This window comes from Xyrauchen texanus, chromosome 4 (assembly GCF_025860055.1).
Source record: "Xyrauchen texanus isolate HMW12.3.18 chromosome 4, RBS_HiC_50CHRs, whole genome shotgun sequence".
NCBI lineage: Eukaryota > Metazoa > Chordata > Actinopteri > Cypriniformes > Catostomidae > Xyrauchen > Xyrauchen texanus.
This window is the reverse complement of record NC_068279.1, coordinates 38,178,751-38,203,254: the sequence shown is the minus strand read 5'-3', so window position 1 is coordinate 38,203,254 and position 24,504 is coordinate 38,178,751. Positions and strand designations below refer to the sequence as shown.

Genomic DNA, 24,504 nt, shown 5'->3' with positions numbered 1-24,504 from the left:
AGCAGCAGGTCATAGAGCACAGTTATTTTAAAACCAATACTCAACTATCTACGACAGGAACATGGAGGTAGCAGCGAACGGAGAGTTGACAGAAATACTCGTCGCTTTGAAAGATACAGAGTAAAATGAGGGAACGCCACTATGCTCGTTTAATGTGTACTGTTGTTCGGCTGCTTGTGCGTCTCCAATGTCTCTGCCCGTAGTTCTGCCTGGATCTTGTTGTCGTTTATCGGGGGCGGCGCTGGCCCATCAGTTTGCAGACGCATCTTACAGAAGTCGTAGCCGCTGTGTGTCCGTCCTGCCATCATCCCGTATGTCTGGATCTCAGACGCGGATCATGCCGGCGCTGCTGCCCGCTCGCCCTCTGCTCTCGCTCGGCTTGCTGCAGCTGGTTCTCGGCTGCTCCATGGTGGCGCTCTCTTTCGGGGCTCTGTCCCTTAGCAACTCGCCCCCTATTAGAAACTCCTGTCCGTTTTGGGCCGGATCTTCTGTGAGTATTATATTACTGGAGAGTACCGATCAGCCATAATAAGAGGTGCTTTATTTTACGCCGCAAGATACATATTACAGGCAATAGTAGCCTGGTAGTGGCATCAAATTGTATTTGATATGTCACTGTATCTCTCTTACATTTCTTATTCACCCATTGCAAATCAACAGGTACAGTGAGAAGTTGTATTGCGATCTATGTGTTTTTACTGGAGAGACAGTGTCATGCACTTGTCTTAATGTGATTCCAATGTACACTGTCAAAAGTGGTAACCAGCAATAGTAACTTGAGAAACTATTTCTATTAGATATAACCCTTAAAATGTGTTTTATTGGTGCTGTGCTGTCAGGTTGATTCAGACATGTTTAATAAGGTTAACATTTTTCAGTGTATTCTGATATAGATAAATGGTACTGAACTTTTTCACTCAGTGTATTTAATAGAATAATTCACCCAAAAATAATAATTCTCTCATCATTTACTCACTCTCATGCCATCCCAGAGGTGAATGACTTTCTTTCTTCTCCAAAAACCACATAAAGGCAGCATAAAAGTAATCCATGCTCCAGTGGTTAATCCTTCAGTGTCTTCTGAAGCAAAAGGTGTGGGTGACAAACAGATGAATATTTAAAGGAATTGCACTTGCATTAATTCTTCTGTTAAAACTTGTGTATTTTTTGAGCTGTAAAGTTGTTTAAATTGTCATTTTTAAAGTCATTTTAGGGTTTTCGTGTTTGTTGACATTGCATCTTCATGGTTACGAAGTTGTAAAATTGGCAATAACTTTACACAGAAAAGTTTAGGAAGTGATTTTATCACACTAAAATCTCGAGCGTCTCGAGGCGCGTTTATATCAGTTGAAGAAGTTTTTTAACTTGACACAATGTCTAAAAATGTAGTGCTCCTGTGAGAGATGCTAACAACACAGTGAAACGCGACGCAGTTGTCAAAAGACATCTATCTAGCGAATGTTTACGTGGAAAATGATTGAAAAACAGCACGAGCGGATGTAAAACGCGTTAAGTTTGAACAGCCCCCAAATGACACAGCACTAGCTGAAGTTTCTCAAAGTTACCTCTCAAAAAGATAGACTTTTGTTTCAGTTGACAGTAGGTAAATTTACGCTGTATTCATAAATATCCAGATATCCTGAAAAAAACGCTGCAAATGATTCAGTTAGAGAGAGAGAGAGAGAGAGAGAGAGAGAGCTCTGAACAAATTGTACTGAATCACAAATCAATTCAGACCATTTTGCAAGCCCGTTTGGCCAATTCACTGAAAATAACCACCTCAAAAGAATTACTTATTCACAAATCGGGCATTGCTAGTTCCTTGAAAGAGCCAACAGAAATACGGGGCACATTTCATGATTGATGACTTAAAAACAGCTCATTTATTTGTTATAATGAAGATTTCTTTGTTTCACTCGCACAAAAGGGGGATTAACAACAAAAACAAAAAACAGACAATTGGTATCGGCCCAGGTGCATCTCTAGTTTATAGGTAAAGGGCACATATCGTATCTTAACTGCCTTGTTATGCTTACAAATCACCAATAACCAATGTTATTCAACTATGCTCAATCATTTGATTTGCAAACTATTGCCAGTTACCAAGATCTGATGTGCATCCATGCAATTATTTGTTTTAGGAGTTCAGCTGTAGTCAATCATAATTTTTCATTGATAATGCTGTATTTGGGTTAAATTCAAATGAGTTAAACACAAGAACTCCCATCAACTGCAATAGCTGCCTCACAGTATTCAGTATAATTGACAGGATGTGGCAGAGGTTACAGGAAATGCAAGGTAGCCGATTATGGACAATGGTATTTGAATGAGTTTGCAGCAGATAACTCTGTCTACAACACAGTGAGTGAGATGAGTCATTAAAACAGGATTTAAAAGTGCTGAAGGCCATTTTGAGAGGGTGCAGAATCCGATGGGTAACAGTGGCTTCATTATCAGTTAATCTGTCTATTAGGGTTTGCCTCTTGGCTGAATAGCCTGTGTATGTCTTCTGCAGGTCATCCTATCTGGGATTATAGGGCTGACCACATGGAAACGTCCAATGCTTTTGTTGGTATGTGTCTCTCAGGCATTTCGAAAAGTAATATTTTTGTACATATTTAGATTGAAGATTTGTATTTATTTAACAAATTTAATACAGTTTTGTCTTAGACATGATGTGCAGCTTTTCTGAGTAACAACCACACGTCTTTTTTGTTCTATTTTGAATAAGTAGATAATAATTTAATTTGCCTGTGGCAATCATAAAAGAGTTCACTTTGCAACGTGTGAACTTGTTAACAAAAGCAATCCTATATTTCCTATAAGGATAATCCATAATCCTTTCTATTGCTGCCTGTGTATGTTTAGAAGCAGTAATTAGGGGACCTTTAAATGACCCCTCAAATAGGATTTGCACAAACCAGATGACAAAAAAAGTCTTGTTAATTTTGTCTTCAGATGACCATCCTGCTACTTCCTGTTGCCATTCAGTGTCAAGTTTAACTCTTTTGAAAAGAGCTGAGCACTAAATGTTGTTCCAAACATAATTTCAGGAGGAGCTTGTTCAACTAGGCCTGCCAGTAATATATGAAGCATTTACAACCCGGTGCTTTCCTCTGAACAGTGACGATTCTTCCGCCATCCCTCAAACTCCCCATCTTCACCTTTAGATTTCGTAACACCCATACCAATTATTTCAAAATTGTCTTACCGGTAATAGTTCTTGCTTTAGTCAGATAGTCAGCGAGCTCCTCAGTTATGGATAACACACCAAAAACTTTTACCTTAATGCACTCTAGGACTATGTGAGCAAGTAAAATCATACAATTCTCATATAATTGCAGAATAGGCAATCATTCTCTTTTTGGTTGTGTCTCTCACACAGGTAAATCTGTTTGTATTGCTGTCAGTGGTCTGCATCCTGCTAAACCTGGCAGGGTTCATCCTGTGCTGTCAGGGGGCTCAGTTGGTTTCCAGTACCATTAACTGTCAACTGGTGAGAAATCTGTGCACTTAGACATGTGATGTTTTAGACATACGTTTGTCTTCAGAAATGTTGAGCTAATAACATCAAGATGTCAAATGACTCAAAATTAAATTGTATTGATTGTCATGCACTGCAGTAGGATACAGCGGGGCTAAAGGCTCTGCAGGGTAAAAGGCTCCATTGATTTTATTTTCTCCCAAAACACTAAATAGCAACAAAATCTACCACAGGACTTTCCTACACACCTGTTTGTCACTATACGGTGGAAAATTGTCCTGTTCCATTAGATCATTGCGTGCAATGTTTAAAGGTTGATTTTAAATTTGATCTCGTTTTTAATATTTTTTTTAAATGTTGAAAATGTATGTAGCTAATGAACATCCCTGAAATTAACATATTTACTAATTTACCAATTTATGATTTTCAGTTTTGTTTAAGGTTATTAAATCAAACATGTTTCAATAACTGTCCAATAAGTGAAAAGATAGCATTTGGGGTGAAAAGCCCCCCTGTTGCTGGGGCTAAAGGGGGGAATAGATTTGTTATGAAACATTTTCAAACTGGGCTCACATTGACTCATCCAATCATAATAGAGATTAGATTGTTTCTAGAATTTTTTAAGATTAATAAATTGTCAAATGTGTTTGAAATTAACAGGAAATAGTTGACTTTATAAAATAAGTTCTTTTGAGTAAGTATCATCTTAATGTGTTTCTCAAAAAAGTATCTTGGTGTATCAAAATTATTTGCATTAGTTGACAAATTGTGCACTATAACTATTTCCCCGGTATCTACAAGATATCACTTTAAACCCCCTAGGGGCCTTTTACCCCAATTGATGGAGAATTTTACCCCAAGTAAAAGGCTCCATCACTACCTTTTAACCGAAACAAACCTTTCTTTATTATTTCTTTATCGTGTATGCGATGTGATGGGTCTAAATTTACAAGACAGTAATACAGTATAACATTAAACCAGCCTTCTTTTATAAGCATATTTGAAATGGCAATAGAAAGATGATATGTTCTTATTAAACAGATAATTTAAGAAGACATATGTGAGTAATGTGACCATGCAGTTTAAAACTTAAATACTCTATGCCTAAATTAATCATTAAAATATGGTTAAAAGAGGAGATTATAGTGAGAGTGTGCAATGAGAGATTCTCTCTCTCTCTTCCTCCGTCCCATGGCTGGTTCAAATCGGCTGGCCTATATTCTTTATACAATGCAGTAGCAAATTGCATGTTGCATAATGGCAGTAAGGCTACAAGTACACAGTGCCTTGAACTCTATTGATCTATGATCTATTCATATTTAGAAGTTAGGTTTATGAATAGTTCAATACTGATGCACGTAATTTAAACCTGTTATGTGTGCATTTGTTTAGTTTCCAGCCAATGTAGCAAAACTTAAGGCTACGTGAGAGCCCCTTAAGATTTACATTGCGTACATTCAAGTTACATGCATTTATTGTGTCACTTTCGTTAATCTCTAAGATTTAGCATCATTACATCTGTCTTACTAAAGCCACCACTATTTCTTTAATTAGATTCTGTAATAGTTAATACATTTCGGAGCCTTGACAACGTTACAGACAACTTCCATGTTTGTCAGGATGTCCACATTATTTTAATGTTGAAAAGTCTCCTAGACATACTGGCCATGGCCAAAATGATAAGCACCAATTTGGACTAGACAGCTCTCGTAAGGAAGCACTTAAGTTCTACTTTATAACGAGTGATCTACGTGCTGGTTTGGGAAACATTACTCCGTCGTAAAATAATGAGCAACATTAGTTAAGATGATTGTAAAAGCTTAAGCTGCAACGTTATCTGGAAATCCAGTTTTAGTCCATTAACTTGACTGGACAAATGGCGGATATTTTGCTGTATGAGCAATATTACACAAGTAACAATGCCAACATAGGAATTGAAAAAATAAACAGTGTACTCAAACAGCTTTCCTAAATAGTTTCCTTGTCTTCCATTGATTAAACAAACTGATAGTCGCACCACAAACTCACGCATTGGTTGTGTCTGGTGGTCAGACACTCAAACAAACAGCAAAACCTTTACAGCCATGGAGACGCAGTGTTTATAATTTTCTCAGACATAATAATTGCTTCTAGTTGTCTCTGCATATCAAGCTGGCATAGGAGAAAGTATTTTAACACCGAAATACTTCAAACACACTTTCTAGCTCGAGCTCAGGTCAATCTCGAGCCTCGTGCTCTTTTTATCTTTAAGTGGTATCATCAGTCTTCATTGAAAAATTAATGCAATAAGTGAATGTTTATTTGTTTAAGAGTGAACAAGGTGATCTCTGTTACTGTTGTGCTGAGACTCCAAGCAGTCAGTGCCAAGAAGAGAAGTTGGTAAAGATCTATGCTGGCCACGCATGTGGCACAATGAGAATCCTGCTCAAGGTCTGTGTGTCTTTGTATGTATGTATGTTCCCAAATTTTATTGCAGTATATGATATATTACAGTGTGAGTTTTGCCCCATGAAATTGTTTTTCCCATGACATTTTTTTAACTTAATGAGTGTATTTTCTTCTGGCAGTTAACAGATAGCATATCGTATGTAAATCAAATACTTTAATTGAACCAATTCATTGAAAAAGTCATTACATTGTTTAAACCTATAACTAAATTGGCCTATAATGGAATATAATGAAGCCGCCTACATCAAATGTTAGATAACAGATAAAAAACATTACATTTTTCTATGAGGTATTTTCTTCCTCCACATTTTAACTATTTTGGGAGGCCAAATCTCATTACCTAAAAAGCAAATCGCTCCCATTGTAATCAATGATGCTGTCTACATTGGAAGCATCCGTTTTGTCGTGTCGTGGTGTGCCTTCAGTTGACATAATCCTGCTGTGGTACTCCAGCAATATTATTATCCTGTCCATTAAGATAAATTGCTATTACTCATCAAATATCATATGTGCAAATGTATTTTGCCATGAATTGAATTTGTTATTTATTTAAATAACTTCTGAGTGTAACGTCAAAGCCAGCTTGTGATGTTTCTGGGGTTTGGTGTTCTAATGTAAATCATCTTTGTTCTAACCATAATTGTATACAGTTCTTGCAATAGTAACATTATATTGATAATTAATAATAATATAATAATAATTAACACTTCCATTATAGGCAGCCTTAAGCCATTGTGACTCGTCACATCCGTTGAAGACACAGTGATTTGGGAGAATATTTGCCCCAAGCCCTGGTCAATTTAGACCCTGTTTTATTACATTAAATGGTTTGTTCACCTCATCATTTACTCACCCTCATGCAACCCAGATTTGTATGACTTTCTTTCTTCTACAGAACACAAAATGGAGTTTCATAACAAAGTTCGGGAGGAGCATGTTCACTTAATCTGACCAATCACATTGCCAGAGTAACCATATATAAACAGCTGCTTACATTCATGATTCTTCCAGCATTTGGCTCCTCCCACTTACCCACAAAAGATCCATGTGAGAGTTTTGGATGACACACTACTCTGTGCCAAATAAATTGGGACCTCACTTTTAAGCCTTTATTATCAGAAATTCTGTTTGAGGTTATCTTCCAACATGACTATCATGATTGTTCTTCCTTCAAAGTGCCCTTCAAAGCGTGATTTATTCCATTTGGAACATAGGAGCAATCACAGCAAGAAAACTTCCTTTTGAATGACCACCACTCTAATTACAAACACCTTTCCAAATCAGTACAGACATTTTAGCACAAGCTCGCTGCCGCAGCATCTGCTCTGACCATGCTACAGCTCACTATGTCTATATACAGCGTCCGAACAGACCCGAGCCGAATTCAGCTACGCAAGCGGCGGGTTGCACTCCACGTCACAACTCGTTCATGAGTCATTCTGCAAACGTGTCTCGTGTCTTTACAGCATTCAAGTTCACCGTGCAGCTCCGATAATGAAGCAAGCGCTTCATTACACTCTCTTGCGTGTTTTGGTTGCTTTAAGGTCTATTCCTGCTATCACGCTAACAAGAAAGTCAACCAGCTTGCTGAGCCACACCAATCACTCTTTCTCGCAAACAGACACGTGACCACACCCCCATCACCACAATCACTTTCACAAGAATCAAGTGTTCTACTGTTGAATGCTGTGCGGGCCCATGCCTGCGGATTCAGCTGCTCACAGCACTGAGCGAGCCCAGTAAAATGCAGCATAAACCATTCTCACATGAATTGTATGCTCTCCAATTGAACGCAATACAGTCCCGCGCTCGAGGATTCAGCCCATTAATATCACAAAAAGTGGGAGTGCTAAAAAGTGGGTGGATCACTTAATTTGAACGCAGTACGGCTCTCCCGTTCAAACGCAGTACGGCTCTCCCGTTCGAACGCAGTAGGGCTCTCCCGTTCGAACGCAGTACGGCGCTCCCGTTCAAACGCAGTATGACTCTTCCATTCAAGCGCAGTAAGGCTCTCCAACTCAAATGCATCGAGTGTCACCACGTCCAGGCCGTGGGGTCTCCCTTTCGAATTGCAGTGAGTGCTCTTCCGTTCGAACACAGGAGGACCCCCAATCGAATGCAGGCTGGGCTTACCCATTCGAATTGGCATGCGAACCTTACGTCAGTAGGATGCAGGAGTTTCAGCCACGGGCGTTGAGGAGTCCTCCAGCGCAACAGTAGTTCCTGTGAGAGCTAATTTCCATGCGGCAGCAGCCGCCACTGTTTCTGCAGTGTTTCTGCCTATTTTCACTCTACTCATTCTCTATCTATCCTGTAACTCTCAGTTTCCTATCCCCAAAGCAGACCCTAGCGTGAGGCTGCCTCCGTAAGCAGCAACTGCTTGTTCTATCATCTACGGCACTTCTGCCCCTCTCACACACAGGCTCAGGAGAACAATCACATCGCCAGGGTAACTGTATATAAACAGCTGCTTTCATCCATGCTGCGATGATTCCTCCAGCATTCCTCCACCTCTCCAACTCCTCCCATCTATTAATTATTAACTCAACATTTCCAGCAGCGTATTCGAGCTCAGGTCAATCTCGAGCCTCGAGCTCTACTCCAGGGACAGCTAGACAAACACATTTACATTATCCTCATGGCAGGATTACATTAACTTAAATTTAAGGTTTGTAGGTCCATACAAAGCAAGTGAATGGTGACCAGAAGTTTGAATGTCCAAAAATCATATTCATATAATCATATATAAAAAATATCCTTATATTTCCAGTGGTTAAATTAAAATCTTCAGAAGTGATACCATAGGTATAGGTGAGAAACAGATAAATATTTAAGTCTTTTTTACTATAAATATCCACTTTAACATTTTTAAATTCTTATTTTTTTTATGGTAATTCACAACCTTCGTGCATATCACCACCTACTGGATGGGGCTGGTCAAAGGTGGATAAATAAAAAGAAAACTAGGTCTTAAATATTGAAGTCTCATCCACACCTACAGTGAGGGGAAAAAGTATTTGATCCCCTGCTGATTTTGTACGTTTGCCCACTGACAAAGAAATGATCAGTTTATAATTGTAATGGTAGGTTAATTTGAACAGTGAGAGACAGAATAACAACAAACAAATCCAGAAAAACGCACGTCAAAAATGTTATGAATTGAATATAAATTAATATTATATTAATTTATAAATTAACTGTTCAAATTAACCTTCCATTAAAATTATAGTCTGATCATTACTTTGTCAGTGTGCAAATGTACAATATCAGCAGGGGATCAAATACTTTTATCCCTCACTGAATCATATCACTTCAGATGATATGGATTAAACCACTAGAGTTGTTTGGATTACTTATATTCTGCCTATATGTGATTTTTGGAGCATAAAGTTTCTGGTCACCATTTACTTGCATTGAATAGACCTAAAGAATTGAGATATCCTTCTAAAAGTTTTTGATTGTGTTCTGCAGAAGAAAGAAAGTCATACACATCTGGGATGGCATGAGGGTGAGTGTATGTTGAGAGAATTTTCATTTTTGGGTGAACTATCAAGAGTGAGAAATATATATGCATTGCTTTTTATGTCTAAATTTATTTTGATTAACATAAGTAGATTTGGATGTCATACAGTTTCCTCTCTTCCAGAAAGTGCTTTTTGCATTGTGTGCACTCAATGCTCTGGCCACAGCTGTGTGTCTGGTTGCTGCTGCGCTCAGATATCTCCAGATCTTCTCAACCCGACGGCCCTGCATGGTGAAACAAATAATATTGCAGACAAACAAATACACTTTATTTTCTTTAATTTACAGTGGTTTAATTATTGATCAGTGTGTAACGTAGGTTATTAAGACATGTTGGGACAAGTTGAGGTGTCTGCTATCTCTCAGTGAATGATTGTGATTTTCTTTGGCAGGAAGAGGCCCGGCCAGTTCAAGAGGAAGTAGCGGAGCAGACTCATCTTCCTGACCCTGACGAGTTTGTTGCCCCTGCACCTCCTCCTTCATACTTTTCCACTTTCTACTCTTACACCCCACGTCTGGCTCGCAGGTAGCAAACACCACCCCTTTTTGCTCAGGGGCAAACAGCCCTCAATGATATGATCATTCTTTCTGGAACGACACAATATTCCATGAAAATATGATGTTTCAAATCTCCTTGGTCTTAACTTACCAGACCAATATCTTGCTAACAAACATGTGTTACACACCGTAAGAGAATGAAATACAACACCGATGTATGCTTGCTCTTTTGAAACCACACGCACACATGGGTTGCTTCAAAAACTCTAATCAGATCCTTAGAAAAAACATGAACTTTGGCTTTGAACATTTATAACCAAGAATGCAGCCATATTTAACAGATATGTGGGTGGGTGGCTTCATATTTGGCAGGCAACCAAATTGTTTTGGCAACCAAAAACTGGATTGAAGTTTTCCTTGAAAACCCTGTGGGAATGCACGTTATGCTGCCATTTCATTAGATGTTCTCATCAAGCTTTAATGAGTTTATCTAGAATGAATGGTTGTTTACTGGATTTGTATCTACTTTTGGGTTATTTACAGTGTAAATATGTGTGTTTTGGCAGGATGTTTGCTGACAGTATGATTCCTCTTCCTCATATATATGGTGCCAGGATTAAAGGAGTGGAGGTCTTCTGTCCTTTAGATCCTCCTCCACCTTATGAAGCTGTAGCTTCACAGCCAACAGCACAGGTGTGAAGACCCAAAGGAAGAATTTATTGCTCAGAGGTTTCTCTTTCATACAAGTAGCTCAGAAGACTTAATGGAGCTCTTAGTTATGATTTATTCAAGCACATCTCAGGTGTTTCTACTGAAATTCCTTTGGAGCAATCAAAAGACATTTGTTAACATAATGCAAGATTTTAGAACTGTGATGAATATAGACAGCATAGCTCGGGAAATTTGGTCTTAGAAAATTTGATGAGAAATATTTGAGTTCATTTTGCAATCTCTGGCTTTTGAATACATATGTTTTGCAAATCAGAGCACAGTTTGTGGCATAGAACTCTAGAGGAGACATACTGGGTTCTTTTTCTCAGGAGAAAAATCTGATAAGACTGGGATGTGTCCATTTAATCTCATTGCAGTCTAGAAGCAATTAAAGGACTTCAAGAAATATCATTTGTGATTTTCTTTTCTATCGGGGTTTATTCAATGGTCTTGTGACTGATACACAATATTCATATGATTTTTTATTAATGTAAAAGATGCCACCTTTCATTTATCACACTTATCTTTTATCTCTGTGTTATAAAAGTGTTATTCATGATAACATTTCAGCGCTGATTCTAATTAGAACTCTCACTATGAACTCTATGACATTACATTGGCAACAGCTCAGTCAAGTAAAGCCCTTTGTATATTTATATCAGGCCCAGAACACAGAGGTGCAAATTACTGATCTGACTGAGGTTCTCACAGAGTGCACAGAAACCGAGACAGAGACACCCATCGACCAAGGTATGATCAAGTTGTGTCTTATTGATGAACTTATGGATAGGAGTACTTGTATTTATGCACTGACATGCAAACAAGAAATCTGTTAGAAAAGTTACGATTTTGGTGGAACTTAAACCACTTTATACCACCACATGTTCAGTGGTCTCTGGGACACTTATAAATATAATGTGGTATATTTAATTAAGATAGTATCCATTCATAATTATGTCATCTATGTATTAAAAGAACTGTATTTAAGTGGCGTCAGTTGCATCTCCAGTGTTTGCCAGTGAGGGATTTATTTTTCTTTTAATAGCTGTCTGGATCTTTCAACACATTCAAGTACAGCATAGTCCTACAAACATTTAGGGCTCTAATTTCGTGACTGAGGTAGATACACTGTGTGCAATGTCTTGTAAAATTTTCATGAGAGAGCTAGTGTCAGAGCAAGTGTGCGTAGGCGGGAGAGGTTGCGCTCCCATCTATGGGTGAATGCACACAAAATGTGGGTTTATTGTATGCTAATGAAGTGGCGCAATTTGCTATTTTCCTGAGAAATACAGTAGGTCATCATTGCGCTAAGGCATTTGCGAAGCACGTCTGTATTAAGTTCCTGAATTTGCAGTTTGTAGATTCAACCAGCAGGTGGAAAAACCAACATTCGAAAATGTCCAAACTCACCGTTGTAGCCGTTTTATGAAACAAAACTTTGAGATTTGTGTAAAACCCTCTAGAGCTCAAGGTTTATTTTATTATTATTATTATTACATTTATATTTGCAATTGTATTTTTTAATAATACTTACATTCTCTTCAATTTAATGAAAGCTAACCCTGAACCACATTATCCATGCATATTAATGGAGCTTGTTAAACCCAGGTATACTTTGTGTTTGCGTGTTCTAGATCGGTTCACGCCTTGTCGACCGTGTTGCCTTTGTCAGTATACTCTTCTGACCGCTAGCGAATACAAACGCGTTTGACGCATGCCCACTACAACTTCTTGTGATACTCTTTTAGTAGAGTCAATGTCCGGTGCATGTGCCGACGATGCGCACAGATGATGAAATATACTTTGAACTTTACTATCATAAAAATATGCCTGACATGCAACAAGGATGCACAAAAGAATGTAAGTCCATATTTCTATTCTTCTAATTCATTGCATACAGTCCATTTACACTACCAACTTTTTATGAATGTGCTGTCTTTGTTTATATTGCTGGTGCTGTACAGGAAATGGAGTATATAATAGGACACAGATGGTATAACCGGAGAAGAACCTCAGAATTAAATTGCATTTGACCCAGCTCATTAGCGCTTCGCGCACGCAATTCCACCAAACATTCTTGCCGCTAGACTGAGTGCATGATTGCATGAAAATACCAAAACTTCATGGTAATGCCCATTGACTGCGCATATGACTTATTGCATAGTGCTGTGCTTAAAATAGGGTCCTACATGGTCCTTCCCAAATCTGATCCTATCACATGATGGCTGTTTAGGTTTGGTAGTTAGTTGACAAAATCAGTTCTCAAGGCCAAATCATTTATACAGTGTGGTCCTAAATTCATACACTTGCTTCCATTGAAGCACACAACATGCTCTATGGAACATTCTCAAATCATTCTGGATAATAGATCATTCCAGCTTGAGTGCATTCCAGTCCATTCCAGCTTGAGTGCATGCTGTCATTAAAGCAAAAGGGGAAATACCAAATACAAAGAAATTCTAAAATGCATGTACATTTGTCAGTGTAAATTTTCACTCAAGTTAGTATGCTGAAAATATCATTTTAATAATTTTAATTAAAAGAATGCAAAATAGAAACATTTTCATTAATGGTCTTTTAGCCCCTATTTTATTTACAATATGAAGTGAAGTGTCATTACTGCCATAAAGTAATACTGCATTATTAAAATAAAAGTGCATCTGTTGATTATGTTGCTTACAATAGATTTGACGTAGTTTTATTGCATGTTTTATTCAGAAAGGTGCTGTCAGACCACCACACTGAGCCCCACACCGCCTATACAGTCCAGACAGCCTCACACTGCAGTTCCCTCCAGCAGAAGACCCCAAAGACCCCGTCTCCGCAGGTCCAACAGCGATCCTGTCCTACTAGACCTGAATGCCCAAGGTAAAGAAAAAAATTCCGAATTTTGTTTAGACTAAAGTGTGCATTTACTAAAGTGTTGTGCTTTATTTCAGTCACGTAAAAGTTGTTATCATTGACTTCACAAACACGTTCTTTGCCTTTCTATGTAAATTAGACTAATTATGGATTGCCCTTATTCATAAAACTCAGCTCTATTTGCCTGGCGCAACTGACTTTGTGTGGAAAGCAAAGAGTAAATTAAATGTAAAACATTTTATTGATCAAACGAATATATCAAGATGTGCAGTGTAGAGGTCAACCTATAGTGGGTTTTCCGATACCGATAACGAAGGTTACCATTGGTGATAACCAATACCATTGGTGTGTGAGTGTGAATGTGTGGGTGAATGGGACACAGTCTAAAGCGCTTTGGTAACCTCTAAGGTTAAAAAAGGCGCTATGTTTGTGCAGACCATTTACCAAGGTGGGAAAACAGACCGATAGCCGAATAAAGGAAACTTTATTGTCATAAAACGGAAAACTATAAAACTGTAAAAGCTCATGCTTGATCTTCTGAAGCGAATGATCAGACGAGCAAAGGGAAAAACTTAGGAAGCATTTTCACATAAGGTTGACGTTAATGATTGAGTTACTACTTAATGAACTTATAAATTCACTTAGAAACAAAACCTTTTTCGAGTGCTCATGTTTTATAAAAATGTTACTCCACTGAACCCCAGAAAGAAAAAGAAAAAACTCGGTTCTGCACAAATTCTTTTTTTTTTTTTTTATGATTCCAAACAGCATATTAAGAGTTAAAAGTAAGTAGTTTCCATCCTTGAATATGTAACATTCTTCAACCATTCGAACATCTAATGTCCATTTGGCTGTTTTTCCACCTTGTCGGTAGTGCAGTTCTCTAGTGCAGAGATTAGTGACATAATAAAATTATGAAACCACCTTTGATTGTGTTAAATGATTGATTTACTTACCATGACAACAATAATGACGTGTATTGTATACATACATTGACTTTCCTCTGTCGATGTTTTAAACCTGCGTTTTAAGCGTCCATTTCTATAAATAGCCTAGTCAAGTTGCACAACAAACTCCATGGGGAGTCAGTGATTGTTTCTATTGAACCGCTAGAGGGCGCTGTTATATTATTAAAACAAAGAGTTCAGATTGTAGAACCCCCCAGTGCTGGACAAAGAGAAATTAAACCAAAAATCACTAATGGAAACTTTCAGAGTTGATTTTTTATGATAGCCTATAGTTAAAAAATGTGACTATCGGGCAGATCAATCGGTAAATCCTATATATCGTTTGACCTCTAGAGCTGCGTAGTTGGACACACTTTTTAGCATTTTAAAAGAGCCAATTCAGGTGCCTGGATCACAGTGGTGGAGCAAGGAAAGTATGCCGCATCGCAGTAGTCTGCTGCATCCTCCACAACTTGGATATCAACACTGACCCCCAAGATCGGGATCTGCGCAATGCTGATTGTGTTTTTGATTTGCGTAATCGGGTGCTAAAACGATGTGTATTGAATTCCTATCTAAATGTGCTACAGTATATATTCCACATGACTGAAATATTCAAAGCTGAATTATGTTTGCCATTGAAGGTCAAAGAGCAGACACTGACACGATTCCTTTATAATTAGTTTGTGAACTCTGGCTCGTCTCTGATGACAGATGGAGGAGGATTTTTTTGGCTTCTTGATTTGTGTCGCCAGGGAAGAGTGCCGGGTTTGACACTTCTCATAGTAAATCTATAGAGACCCTGTCTGTCAGTGGCTACTTTAAGCACATTTTAAATATAGGACTCTCTCTCAGTGTTACTGATGGGGGTCAGCTCGGTCTGGTTTTCAGGCAGACATTGACAGAGAAGGTCAGATTACAGAGATCTTAATCTGACATGCATTGAATTTAAAATGTTTCCTTAAAATGCTGACATTCTCTCTTTACACAGACACAAACTCTTTCATTTTTGGTGTAAACTAACCCAAACAATCTGTCAAATTAGCATAAAATAGTCATCATTTTTATTTGTAAAAATTGTATTTTCACAACACATAGTTTCAAAGCAGCTTTACAGAAAATCATGCATTAACAGAAAATAAAACTGTAATATCTATAAAGTCTTAGTCATCATTGTGTAGTTTGATAAAAAAAAAAATATTGTAAATTGTGTATAATAATTAAATAGTCTTATCAGTCTCATTATTCAAATGTTAATTTCTTTGTGTAATCCCTTTTTTAAGTGAAATGAATTAGTGCAACTTTAAATAAATATGCTACATATAGAGCTGTATCTCATTTTTATTTTGTTTTCCTCTCCCTTACAGTAATGAGTTGTGAAGCAGCTACACAGACAGAGTTAGGCCCTGGCCTAGCTCCTGGATCAGTAACTGGGACAGAGCAAGAGAAGGTTACGTTACGACTAGGACGTGGCAAACGGAAGCCACGCCCAAACTCCCTGGTGGACTACCAGAGCTACAGAGACACAAAACTGCTGGTGGCTCGTTTTCTGGAGCAGTCTTCTTGCAGCTTGACTCCTGAGGTCCAGGAGCTGGTCAACAGCATTAAAACTGTGCTGCGCTCTGATGAGGAACACATGGAGGAGGCCGTTCGCTGTGCCAGCTTCATTGACCAGGCAAGTCATTGGAGAAAACAGGCAGAATTTATAGAGATTGGGAGTGTTACAGATGAAGTGTGTAATTTCTGTGTTGCTACTGTCACAAAACGTACTTGCAAAAACAAATTATATTCCACTGTCTGCCATTAATTGTTCAAACAGATAGTCCCACCCCAAACTAACGACATTGGTTGAGCCAATGTTGCTGTGTTGGGTTGGCTGGGATGCTCAAATGAACAGAGCCATGTTGGTAATACCACAAAGCCACAATTGTGTTTACACCTTTCTGGGAAATTACTTTAACACAGTGTTTCCCAAACAGTGTCAGGTGTGCCGTGGAAAATTATCATATTCCACAAAATAAATAAATGCATGAGAATTGTTTATAATTTTAGGGATCCAAATTCCTCAACTTTCGTAGAAATTTTGCCATTTTGAAAATCGGTCACTTTTGTGATTGTGAAGAGCAATGAATAATGTGCTAAGTGAGTGATATTTCTATGCGTTTAGGGTCTTTCACGTGACTCGCATCAGCGCTGCAGGATACACTGAAGTCTATGAAGTGACTTTACGCCAAAGTGTTTTTCATACACACGTTTTTGCTTCACTAATTATGTCTTTGAGAGCACTAAGCAACAAGAAATATTTTAAAACTGTCCAAATTTGTGAAGAGACATTGAATGTTTCATAATTTCTTCTAATTAAATATTACCTTTTCATTTGCGAATATCAGAGACTCCAGTTATTGAACTAATTTAAATTCACCAAGAAAACGCTTCAACCTAAACATAAACGAGTCCTTTTATTACTTTCTGTTATCAAAGAAACTGCAAGCTTAATTTCTCTTTTCCAAATACATGTTTTCAATGTTTATTGTGCACACCTGCCACTTTTTTACGTGGCAAACTCATAAAAATCGCCCCTCTGTGACACTTTCTGCAACTCATATGTCATATGGAGGGCAATGTGGCGCTTGATGCTGGCGTTGAACGGATCATTGACACCTCAACGCAACTCATGTGAAATGCGCTTTACAATGACGAAAGTTTATAATTATTTGTCTATTATTGTGGTCTTTTCTGATAAAAGCCATGCTCAGCAGTTTAAATGATACAGTAGATCTGCTTTGTGTTTATAATTCTTATACTGAAGTCAGTAGATTTGTAGCCATGCAAGTTTTAATAAAGGAGAAGGTACAGGACGATAATTGAAACTCATTATTATTGTTGTCTTATAGGATGAAAAATAATGCTCAGAATGAAGGAAGACTATAGAAAGCTTTATTATTTTAATGCTTAAACATGAGTCTCTTGGTAGATTTCGGTCATGAACGACTCAAAATGATTCACTGACTCACTCGTGGCACATACGCTAATTTGTCGCCACCTAGTGACATTTCCAGAAGGGGTCACAGAACTAAGCAGTTAATATGACTAAGCAAAATTTTTTAAATTTTTTAACTATTCTTTTAATCATTATCACCAACCTCTAAAGGTTTACTTTACAAAATGTTTAAAGTACACAGTCTACAAATAATTAATTTAACTAGTTTTAGTTGCAATATTGACTAGTTTAAAGCACCTCACTTAATTTTTACATGTAAAAATTCAAATCTTGTGTCTAGTTGTGTCTAACTTTATTGGTTTACCCGATTTTAGATATCGGTTAAAAATATCGTTCAATCCGATTATTGGTTTATCTCAAGATAATTATGATGAACTCATTGAGATTTTGTATTATCTTCAGGCCATCACTGTTTCAGAGGTTGCACCAGTGCAACCAACCCTTGACAGGGAGACACAGATGGAGCCCACCTCCAATACGCTGCCTCTGCGCAAGCGGCCAGGCATCCTTCACCTGCGCAGCTGTGGGGATCTCAGTTCATTTACATGGGCAGTGCCAGAGCGCAGACCTGGAACCCACACAGCCTCCTATTCTCGAACAAACTCAAGGATGGGCTCTCGGGCAGGATCCCGACGCCTGGAACAGGAGCGGCCACACAGCCTTATAGGAATCTTCAGAGAAACTGTCCTCTGAGTCACAGAATGTCTCACACAGACTGTATTAGAGTGGAAGGGGGATGAAATGGACTGTGCCCCACCTTGATGCAGGTATAGTGAACACAACAACAGAATCTAAGCTTTGTATGCAGTACAATCAATTTTACCCAAAAATGAAAATGTATGTCATTTATGAGTACACTGTTCCTTTAATTTCTAAAGCACGTCTGTTTGTGGTGTCAGCATGTATAATTTTCAATTTATACATTTTTCATGTAGCTGTGGTGTGTGAGAATTCCAGCATTTACTGTTGAATAAAAACACTGGAAAATAAAACTAGTTTTATTAACCAAATTTCCAAGTTATTTATTAAAGTGACATTTTAAAATGGACTATGTAAATACAATATTAACAACCATTATATACTGTATAATATATATATATATATATAGTCACCTATCTTTTGGCTAAAAATGTATGGCTTTATTCGCCCTGGTGTGCTAAGAAGGAATACGGATCGCTGATTAAATCAGCATATTGTGAGAATTTGTTTCATTTTTTACTTTCTCCTGACTGTGTCCTTCAAATGTCTTTTTTGCATTATTGAAATGGCTCATCTGCCATCTTGTGATTACAAGAACTCACCCAAGATTAAACTGCCTTTTTGTAAAAAAGTGGCACAATTTTCAACCGACAATTATGAATGAAAGTGCAGAATAAACAGTTTTCTAACAAAATCTTTAAACTTTTAAGTGTTTAATTATATATCCTTGCATATTATACAGTATAGCAGATTGTCTGTTGTTGTGGGCGAGTACACAACAGCAGCAGTTTTGAATGTGATGATGTGATGGACAGGAACTTAGAAGAGATTCATGCTGACATTTGCTGTGTGTGGCATTAAAGAGGCAATCTAGGTTTGTACACTCTCAGTAGATAATTTAATGTTGTAAATACTGTTACAAACATTCCTGCTATGGTAAAGAAATGTGTCTAAATAGTTGAATCACAGAAAAGCTAGCAAATAAATAAACATTGCTGTTGCTTTACAGAAAGTGTGTATTTTTGCTTCAGACATTGACAAACATATAACTGCAATTACATTCAGAGCAAGTGCATTATATAAATACTAGTCAAGCCCACAATTTCTTTCCTACTATAAAACGAACCACAAGCTTTGCTGAGGCCTTTTTAATTCTACAGTCTTGAGGTGGGAATCTCCATTTAATCCATCCTATACTTGGCACACCTTGTTTTACATATTTACATTGATATTCGTACTTGATGTCATATTAATAAAACATTAAGATTAACATTATCTCTCATTAAAGCTTGCAAATGATTCTGAGTTGGACCGAGAATGCCCTGTACTTTTCAGTGCAGAAGTCTGGGACACAAGTTATTTTAGGTTTGATGCATTGGTCTTACAGCTCAAAAAGCTTTAAGATGTCTTAACCTTTCAGATGTGATTAGTATAGTTTTATTTATAGTTTGCAGAGATTTCTGACTAATGATTTTTTTTAAAGTTATTTACAATAAATGTATGGGAAATCACCATGGCGATTGCAAACCAATTACACAATGGCAAAAATTGCAGTATTATTCAGCCTTCAGAATTTATTCAAGAATGCACAATGACCCTTTAAAGAAATATAAGTAAATATTAAATACTAGGACAACAGGTGTCAAAGACTTTTGCACAATTTACCTTCATTTTTGTTCACATGGTATATACTCAATGGATATACAGTATATATTATGCTATATGTAAATAAATATATATGATGAAAGTGTCTAGCTGGTTTTTATTTTATAATGGAATCATTTGTAATCACACTTCACACTCACTACAAGAATAAATAGCAATGCATACCAAAAGACCATGCTTCACATAAAGCAAAAACAAACTGAAACATGAGTCGCTCTATGTGTGTTAATGACTTTTGTTTCAATTAGTAAAATAATACAGTGTTAATGACGTCTGATTGTGATTCAGGGGTAAAACTCACCATTTAATGCAACGTGTATTTTAAGAAGTACCTTTACTTAGAGGCAAGGGGTAATCTCTCAAAGAGCCATAATCCCGTCAATACATAGCAATAAAATTGATCACAATATTTCTTTTAGATTTAACACTGCAGTAATGTCAACATATTGTGACCATCTATATTGCTGTATCGTTTGTCTGGTGACAAAAGGTGCATGTGTGGTATTCCAGGCAGCACACGCACAAGCGCAAGTACACTTGATGGTAAAATGGGGCAAGGTGAATTTTCTTTTTTTGCACCAAGCTTCTTGTAAAACATTTTCTGTTCCTCAGATCTCTTTAGATACAAAAATCACATTTATAATGTAATATTTACCTAATATTACAATCTAATATGCAGAAATGGAGATGTGCCAAAGCATGCTTTGGGTCAAACATTGATCAGTTCTTGCACAAACAACTATGCTATCAAGTGCCTGGCTGCAGTCTTTATAATGAAGTCTGGCTTGCACTGGTTCACATTGAAGTACTCTCTTAAAAACAGTATAATGGATCAGTACTCAAAGTGGAGATATACACCTAAATCTCCTAGGAATCCACCTCAATGCAGTAGACTGAGAGTTAATACAGTTTTGTGAAGACACATTCTGTTCTTAAACAATGAGTGGAAAATTAGCACACATGAATGAAACATTGAGTTGATTAAAAAAAAAGACTGCAAACGAGGTAAAAAAGAAAGATAAATCATTTGATTCCAGAATGAAATTCAAGTCCATCCTGAAAGTGTTAAAAGATTTATATCCCCTTATGTTTCTTCACATAATGTTTTTCAAGTATGATTTTTTTCAAATAAAATGCTACCAATATGAGCATATTGAATTTGCAAAATTATTTCATATACAGATGATTATTAAGACAAAAAAGTTTTCTCTGCATATAAAATGGAATGCAGTCGTTTACAACAAATAAAATATTGCACGTCGATGTCAAACAATAGTTTGAAAAAAAGCAGTAATACAGAGCAAACATGATGGTTCATTTTTAGGATGCTTCTGACTCTAATAAGTGGTTTTGTTTTGATTTAAAGAGGTTCACTTGTTAAGCCTAAAAAGTTCCTAACAGTGTTCCATGCAAGGGAAGTGAATTATTCTGAGATCTTCACTCACTCCAAAAGTTAATTTCAGCATTTTTAAGACTGAAAAATCCCAAATCTTTCAAAATATGGCATCATCATTCTGTAAGGCATTTTATACACATTTTATATGTGCTATATACTATTCATAGACTCCTTGATAAACTATATGAATATTGCAATTGTGTATTTGCATGGAAAAGGACAATTTAACATTTTGACAGGAACTGCTCTTAAAGGAATATTCCAGGTTCAATACAAGTTTAGCTCAATCGACAGCATTTGTGGAATAATGTTGATTTCCACACAAATTTATTTAGACTCATGCCTTCTTTTACTTTAAAAAAAGCAAACATCAAGGTTATAGTCAGGCACTTACAATGACAGTGAATGAGGCCAACCTTTTGGAAGGTTTAAAGGCTGAAATGTGACGCTTATAATTGTATAATTATATAAAATGTACATTAATTCTTCTGTTAAACATGTATTAGTTTTTTGTTTAAACTGTAATTGTTACAGTCGTTTTAGGGTTTGTTTACATTGCATCGTCATAGTAACAAAGTTGTAAAATTGGCTATAACTTCACACAGAAAAGGTTTGTAAGTGATTTTATCACACCAAAATCATGTTTACACACATATAATTTATGTATTGCGGCTATACTTTTGAAACGGCGAGTGTTTTGACGTTCTCACTGTTTGAAGCCTCACTGTTACCCAGATTTGTGCTTTTTGAAGAAAAATTTCTTTTTGTAGTAATCAGTATCATGCCAAAAATGCTGTCGATTGAGCTTAACGTGTATTGAACCCGGAATATTCCTTTAAGATACATTTTTCCAGGACAAAGATGACTAATTGTTTGGTCACTGTCTTCACTAATGTCTTATAGGAATATATTCAGAAGCTTCTAGACATGTTTTAATTTTAGACATTTTGCCATCCATCCAGATGCATTGTCAGTCATTTAGAGAATAGAGGTTGCCCATCATTTATAGTTACAAGTTGATGGGTTTGAAATGTACCTCAAATTGGTTCACCCCAATTCATGATTAACATGATCAGATCAACAGAGTGATGACCAAAGCCCTTCTAATGGAGTAGGCTAAAATGTTAGCATAGATTAGCATAAGCAGCCTTTCTGTGGCAGTGCACTGGCGAGGAGACAAGAGGGATGAGATGCTTCACCACACTGAATAAACTGCTTTTGTGAGGAAACAGCTCATCACTTAATGAATTAACCACCTGTCTGCTAATCTTCAACATGTTTTACGTTAAAAAATCCTTTTGGAGTGAACTATGTGTGGATTTGATAAATATTTGATACTATGATAAAATTGCTGTTTTATAAGAGAAGTCACAGACGATTTTACGACTGGAAGGTGTCCGTTTACGGCTCACTCCATTCATTGGTATAGCATCAGCAAACTGTAGTAAAATGCTAGTTGACCATTACTGCTGTTACGCTCTCTTGCTCTCTGGGTAATGACATTGCAGTACACTGTAAAAACCTGCAACAATAATCGAATTTTTTGAAGCATATTTACGCTAAACACATTTTTTTTCAATGTATGTGATGAATTTAAACACCGCAAAATCAGCACCCTCCTTCAAATAATGAAGGTATCCTACTTGAATGATTGACACACTTTCTTTAATTATGGAAAATCATGTCAAGATGCTCCTCGGAATACATTTCTACAAGGCATTCTGCCATGTCCTGGATGACTGACAATCTCCATAAGCATATTTTCGTTCTCCATATTTCTCAGACTAACAGCTGCCCTTAAAAATTACAGTCGAATCAAAAACACCTGATGTATTCAAACAAATAACAGCAAAAAAGAATTAAATGGTAAGGCAAACATTTTACACATCTATTGATCACCACTCACTAAATCACAGCTGTCCTTTTTTATCACTCATAAAACCGTTGTGTTAATAGAGGGCGAGTAGGAATTTGGTTTTAATAGGTATTTTGAAGGACACCATTTTCACTCTCTCTCTCTGTTTCCTTCCACCATGTCCTTCACTTTCACCGACCAAGCTGAGTGCACACAGAGAGAGGTATTACACAGCACAGCATACTCACTCACAGTAACAGAAAAGAGTAGAGATGAAGAGATCAGGGGAGGCAGTGAAGCTTCATAGAGAGCCGTGTGTAGCTGAGCTTCAGTGGATTCAATCACAGCAGTCCACAGGGCTGAGAGTTTCACATCAACATTAAGGTTATATCTGGTGACAGCAGGGCTGGAGGCTTGAGAAAGCGTTGGAGCTTTAGATGTAAACGGGTTGCTCCTGGGCCGTTAACAAGCGATACATGGCAGCCGGCATAGTCTTCATGTGAATCTGTAAACCAGAGCGAATCAGAATCAGCATCTAACAGATTTACAGTGAGTTCACGTCATGTCGGAACTACAGAAATGATGAGATTCGGACTTGTAAAAACCATTCACGTCTTTGTAGAAGCTCTTGACTTGACAGACGCAACCAGGGATGCGGGAAGTGTTTTCACAGGATTATAAATGCAACGCAAACTGTTTTATGAACAAATACACATTTTACACGTTTAGTAAAAAATTTTAATAAATAAAAAATACAAAAAATAAATAGCACAAGTCAAAAAACAAGCTTATTTATTGACCGTTTCAATAAATAAGCATGCATTTTGATGTGTTTTACATATGATTCCTTCACACTGCATATTTGTATGCAACAACTTGCGCATCTAAATTTAAAGTGTGCATTTGGTCAATTGTCTTTTATAAATGAACACTTTCAATAAGGCATTTAAATGTAACTTGTAAGCAGGCTATAAACCTATGCTCTTAGTAAATAGTTTTAGTTTTACATATTACATTGTAAAAAAAAAATGGGATTAACTCATCTCGTTCCTCTTGATTGACACTCACACGTATGACACTGTCGGAGGAGATGAACTGTAGCTAACTATAACTCGAAGAATCAGATGTTTATTAATGGCACAAAAGCGAATTTCAGATTTATTTATTTTTTGTGTGTTAAAATTTCGCTTGAAGAAGACTTGGAATATGACGCACATGTCGCATGGACTAATTTTATGATCATTTTGGGTGCTTTTTTTAAGCTTTAGAGCAGGCGTAGGGAACCTTTTTCCCATTAAGGCCCATTTGAGTATTTGCAAAATGATCCGCGGGCCATACAATTGCTTGCAATTTCTGATTGTGCGTTGAAATTAAAGTATGCATTCTCTTACATGCTCACGCACCAAGACAAAACAC

The 24,504-nt window shown here is 37.1% G+C and overlaps 2 protein-coding genes across 4 annotated transcripts in view; one reads left to right on the top strand and one right to left on the bottom strand.

Moving 5' to 3' along the window:
* Window positions 1-23,486, top strand: LOC127636707 (endosomal transmembrane epsin interactor 1-like). Of its 2 annotated transcripts, XM_052117389.1 has the most exons (11): window positions 1-490; window positions 2,516-2,572; window positions 3,386-3,496; window positions 5,795-5,914; window positions 9,579-9,686; window positions 9,847-9,980; window positions 10,519-10,645; window positions 11,326-11,413; window positions 13,382-13,531; window positions 15,840-16,147; window positions 17,876-23,486. In XM_052117389.1, the coding sequence occupies exons 1-11, from the start codon at window positions 188-190 to the stop codon at window positions 18,164-18,166; spliced, it is 1,797 nt and encodes a 598-aa protein (XP_051973349.1). In that variant the 5' UTR covers window positions 1-187; the 3' UTR covers window positions 18,167-23,486. The 2 variants fall into 2 exon arrangements, with proteins under 2 accessions (XP_051973349.1, XP_051973358.1); XM_052117398.1 differs by lacking the exon at window positions 2,516-2,572.
* Window positions 23,448-24,504, bottom strand: part of LOC127636681 (amyloid-beta A4 precursor protein-binding family A member 1-like) — a 74,171-nt gene continuing 73,114 nt past the window's right edge. For both annotated transcript variants that reach the window (XM_052117349.1, XM_052117356.1), the window contains one exon: window positions 23,448-23,593. In XM_052117349.1, coding sequence (XP_051973309.1) covers window positions 23,522-23,593 — 72 coding nt within the window. In that variant the 3' untranslated portion in view covers window positions 23,448-23,521. The remainder of the gene's footprint in view (window positions 23,594-24,504) is intronic.

Bases quoted from the DNA above. Each gene is read 5' to 3' on its own strand.
- LOC127636707 (XM_052117389.1), top strand. From the start codon at position 188: ATGTCTCTGCCCGTAGTTCTGCCTGGATCTTGTTGTCGTTTATCGGGG. The intron at 491-2,515 runs GTGAGTATTATA...TGTCTTCTGCAG, and splicing joins CGTTTTGGGCCGGATCTTCT to GTCATCCTATCTGGGATTAT. The intron at 13,532-15,839 runs GTAAAGAAAAAA...TCTCCCTTACAG, and splicing joins ACTAGACCTGAATGCCCAAG to TAATGAGTTGTGAAGCAGCT.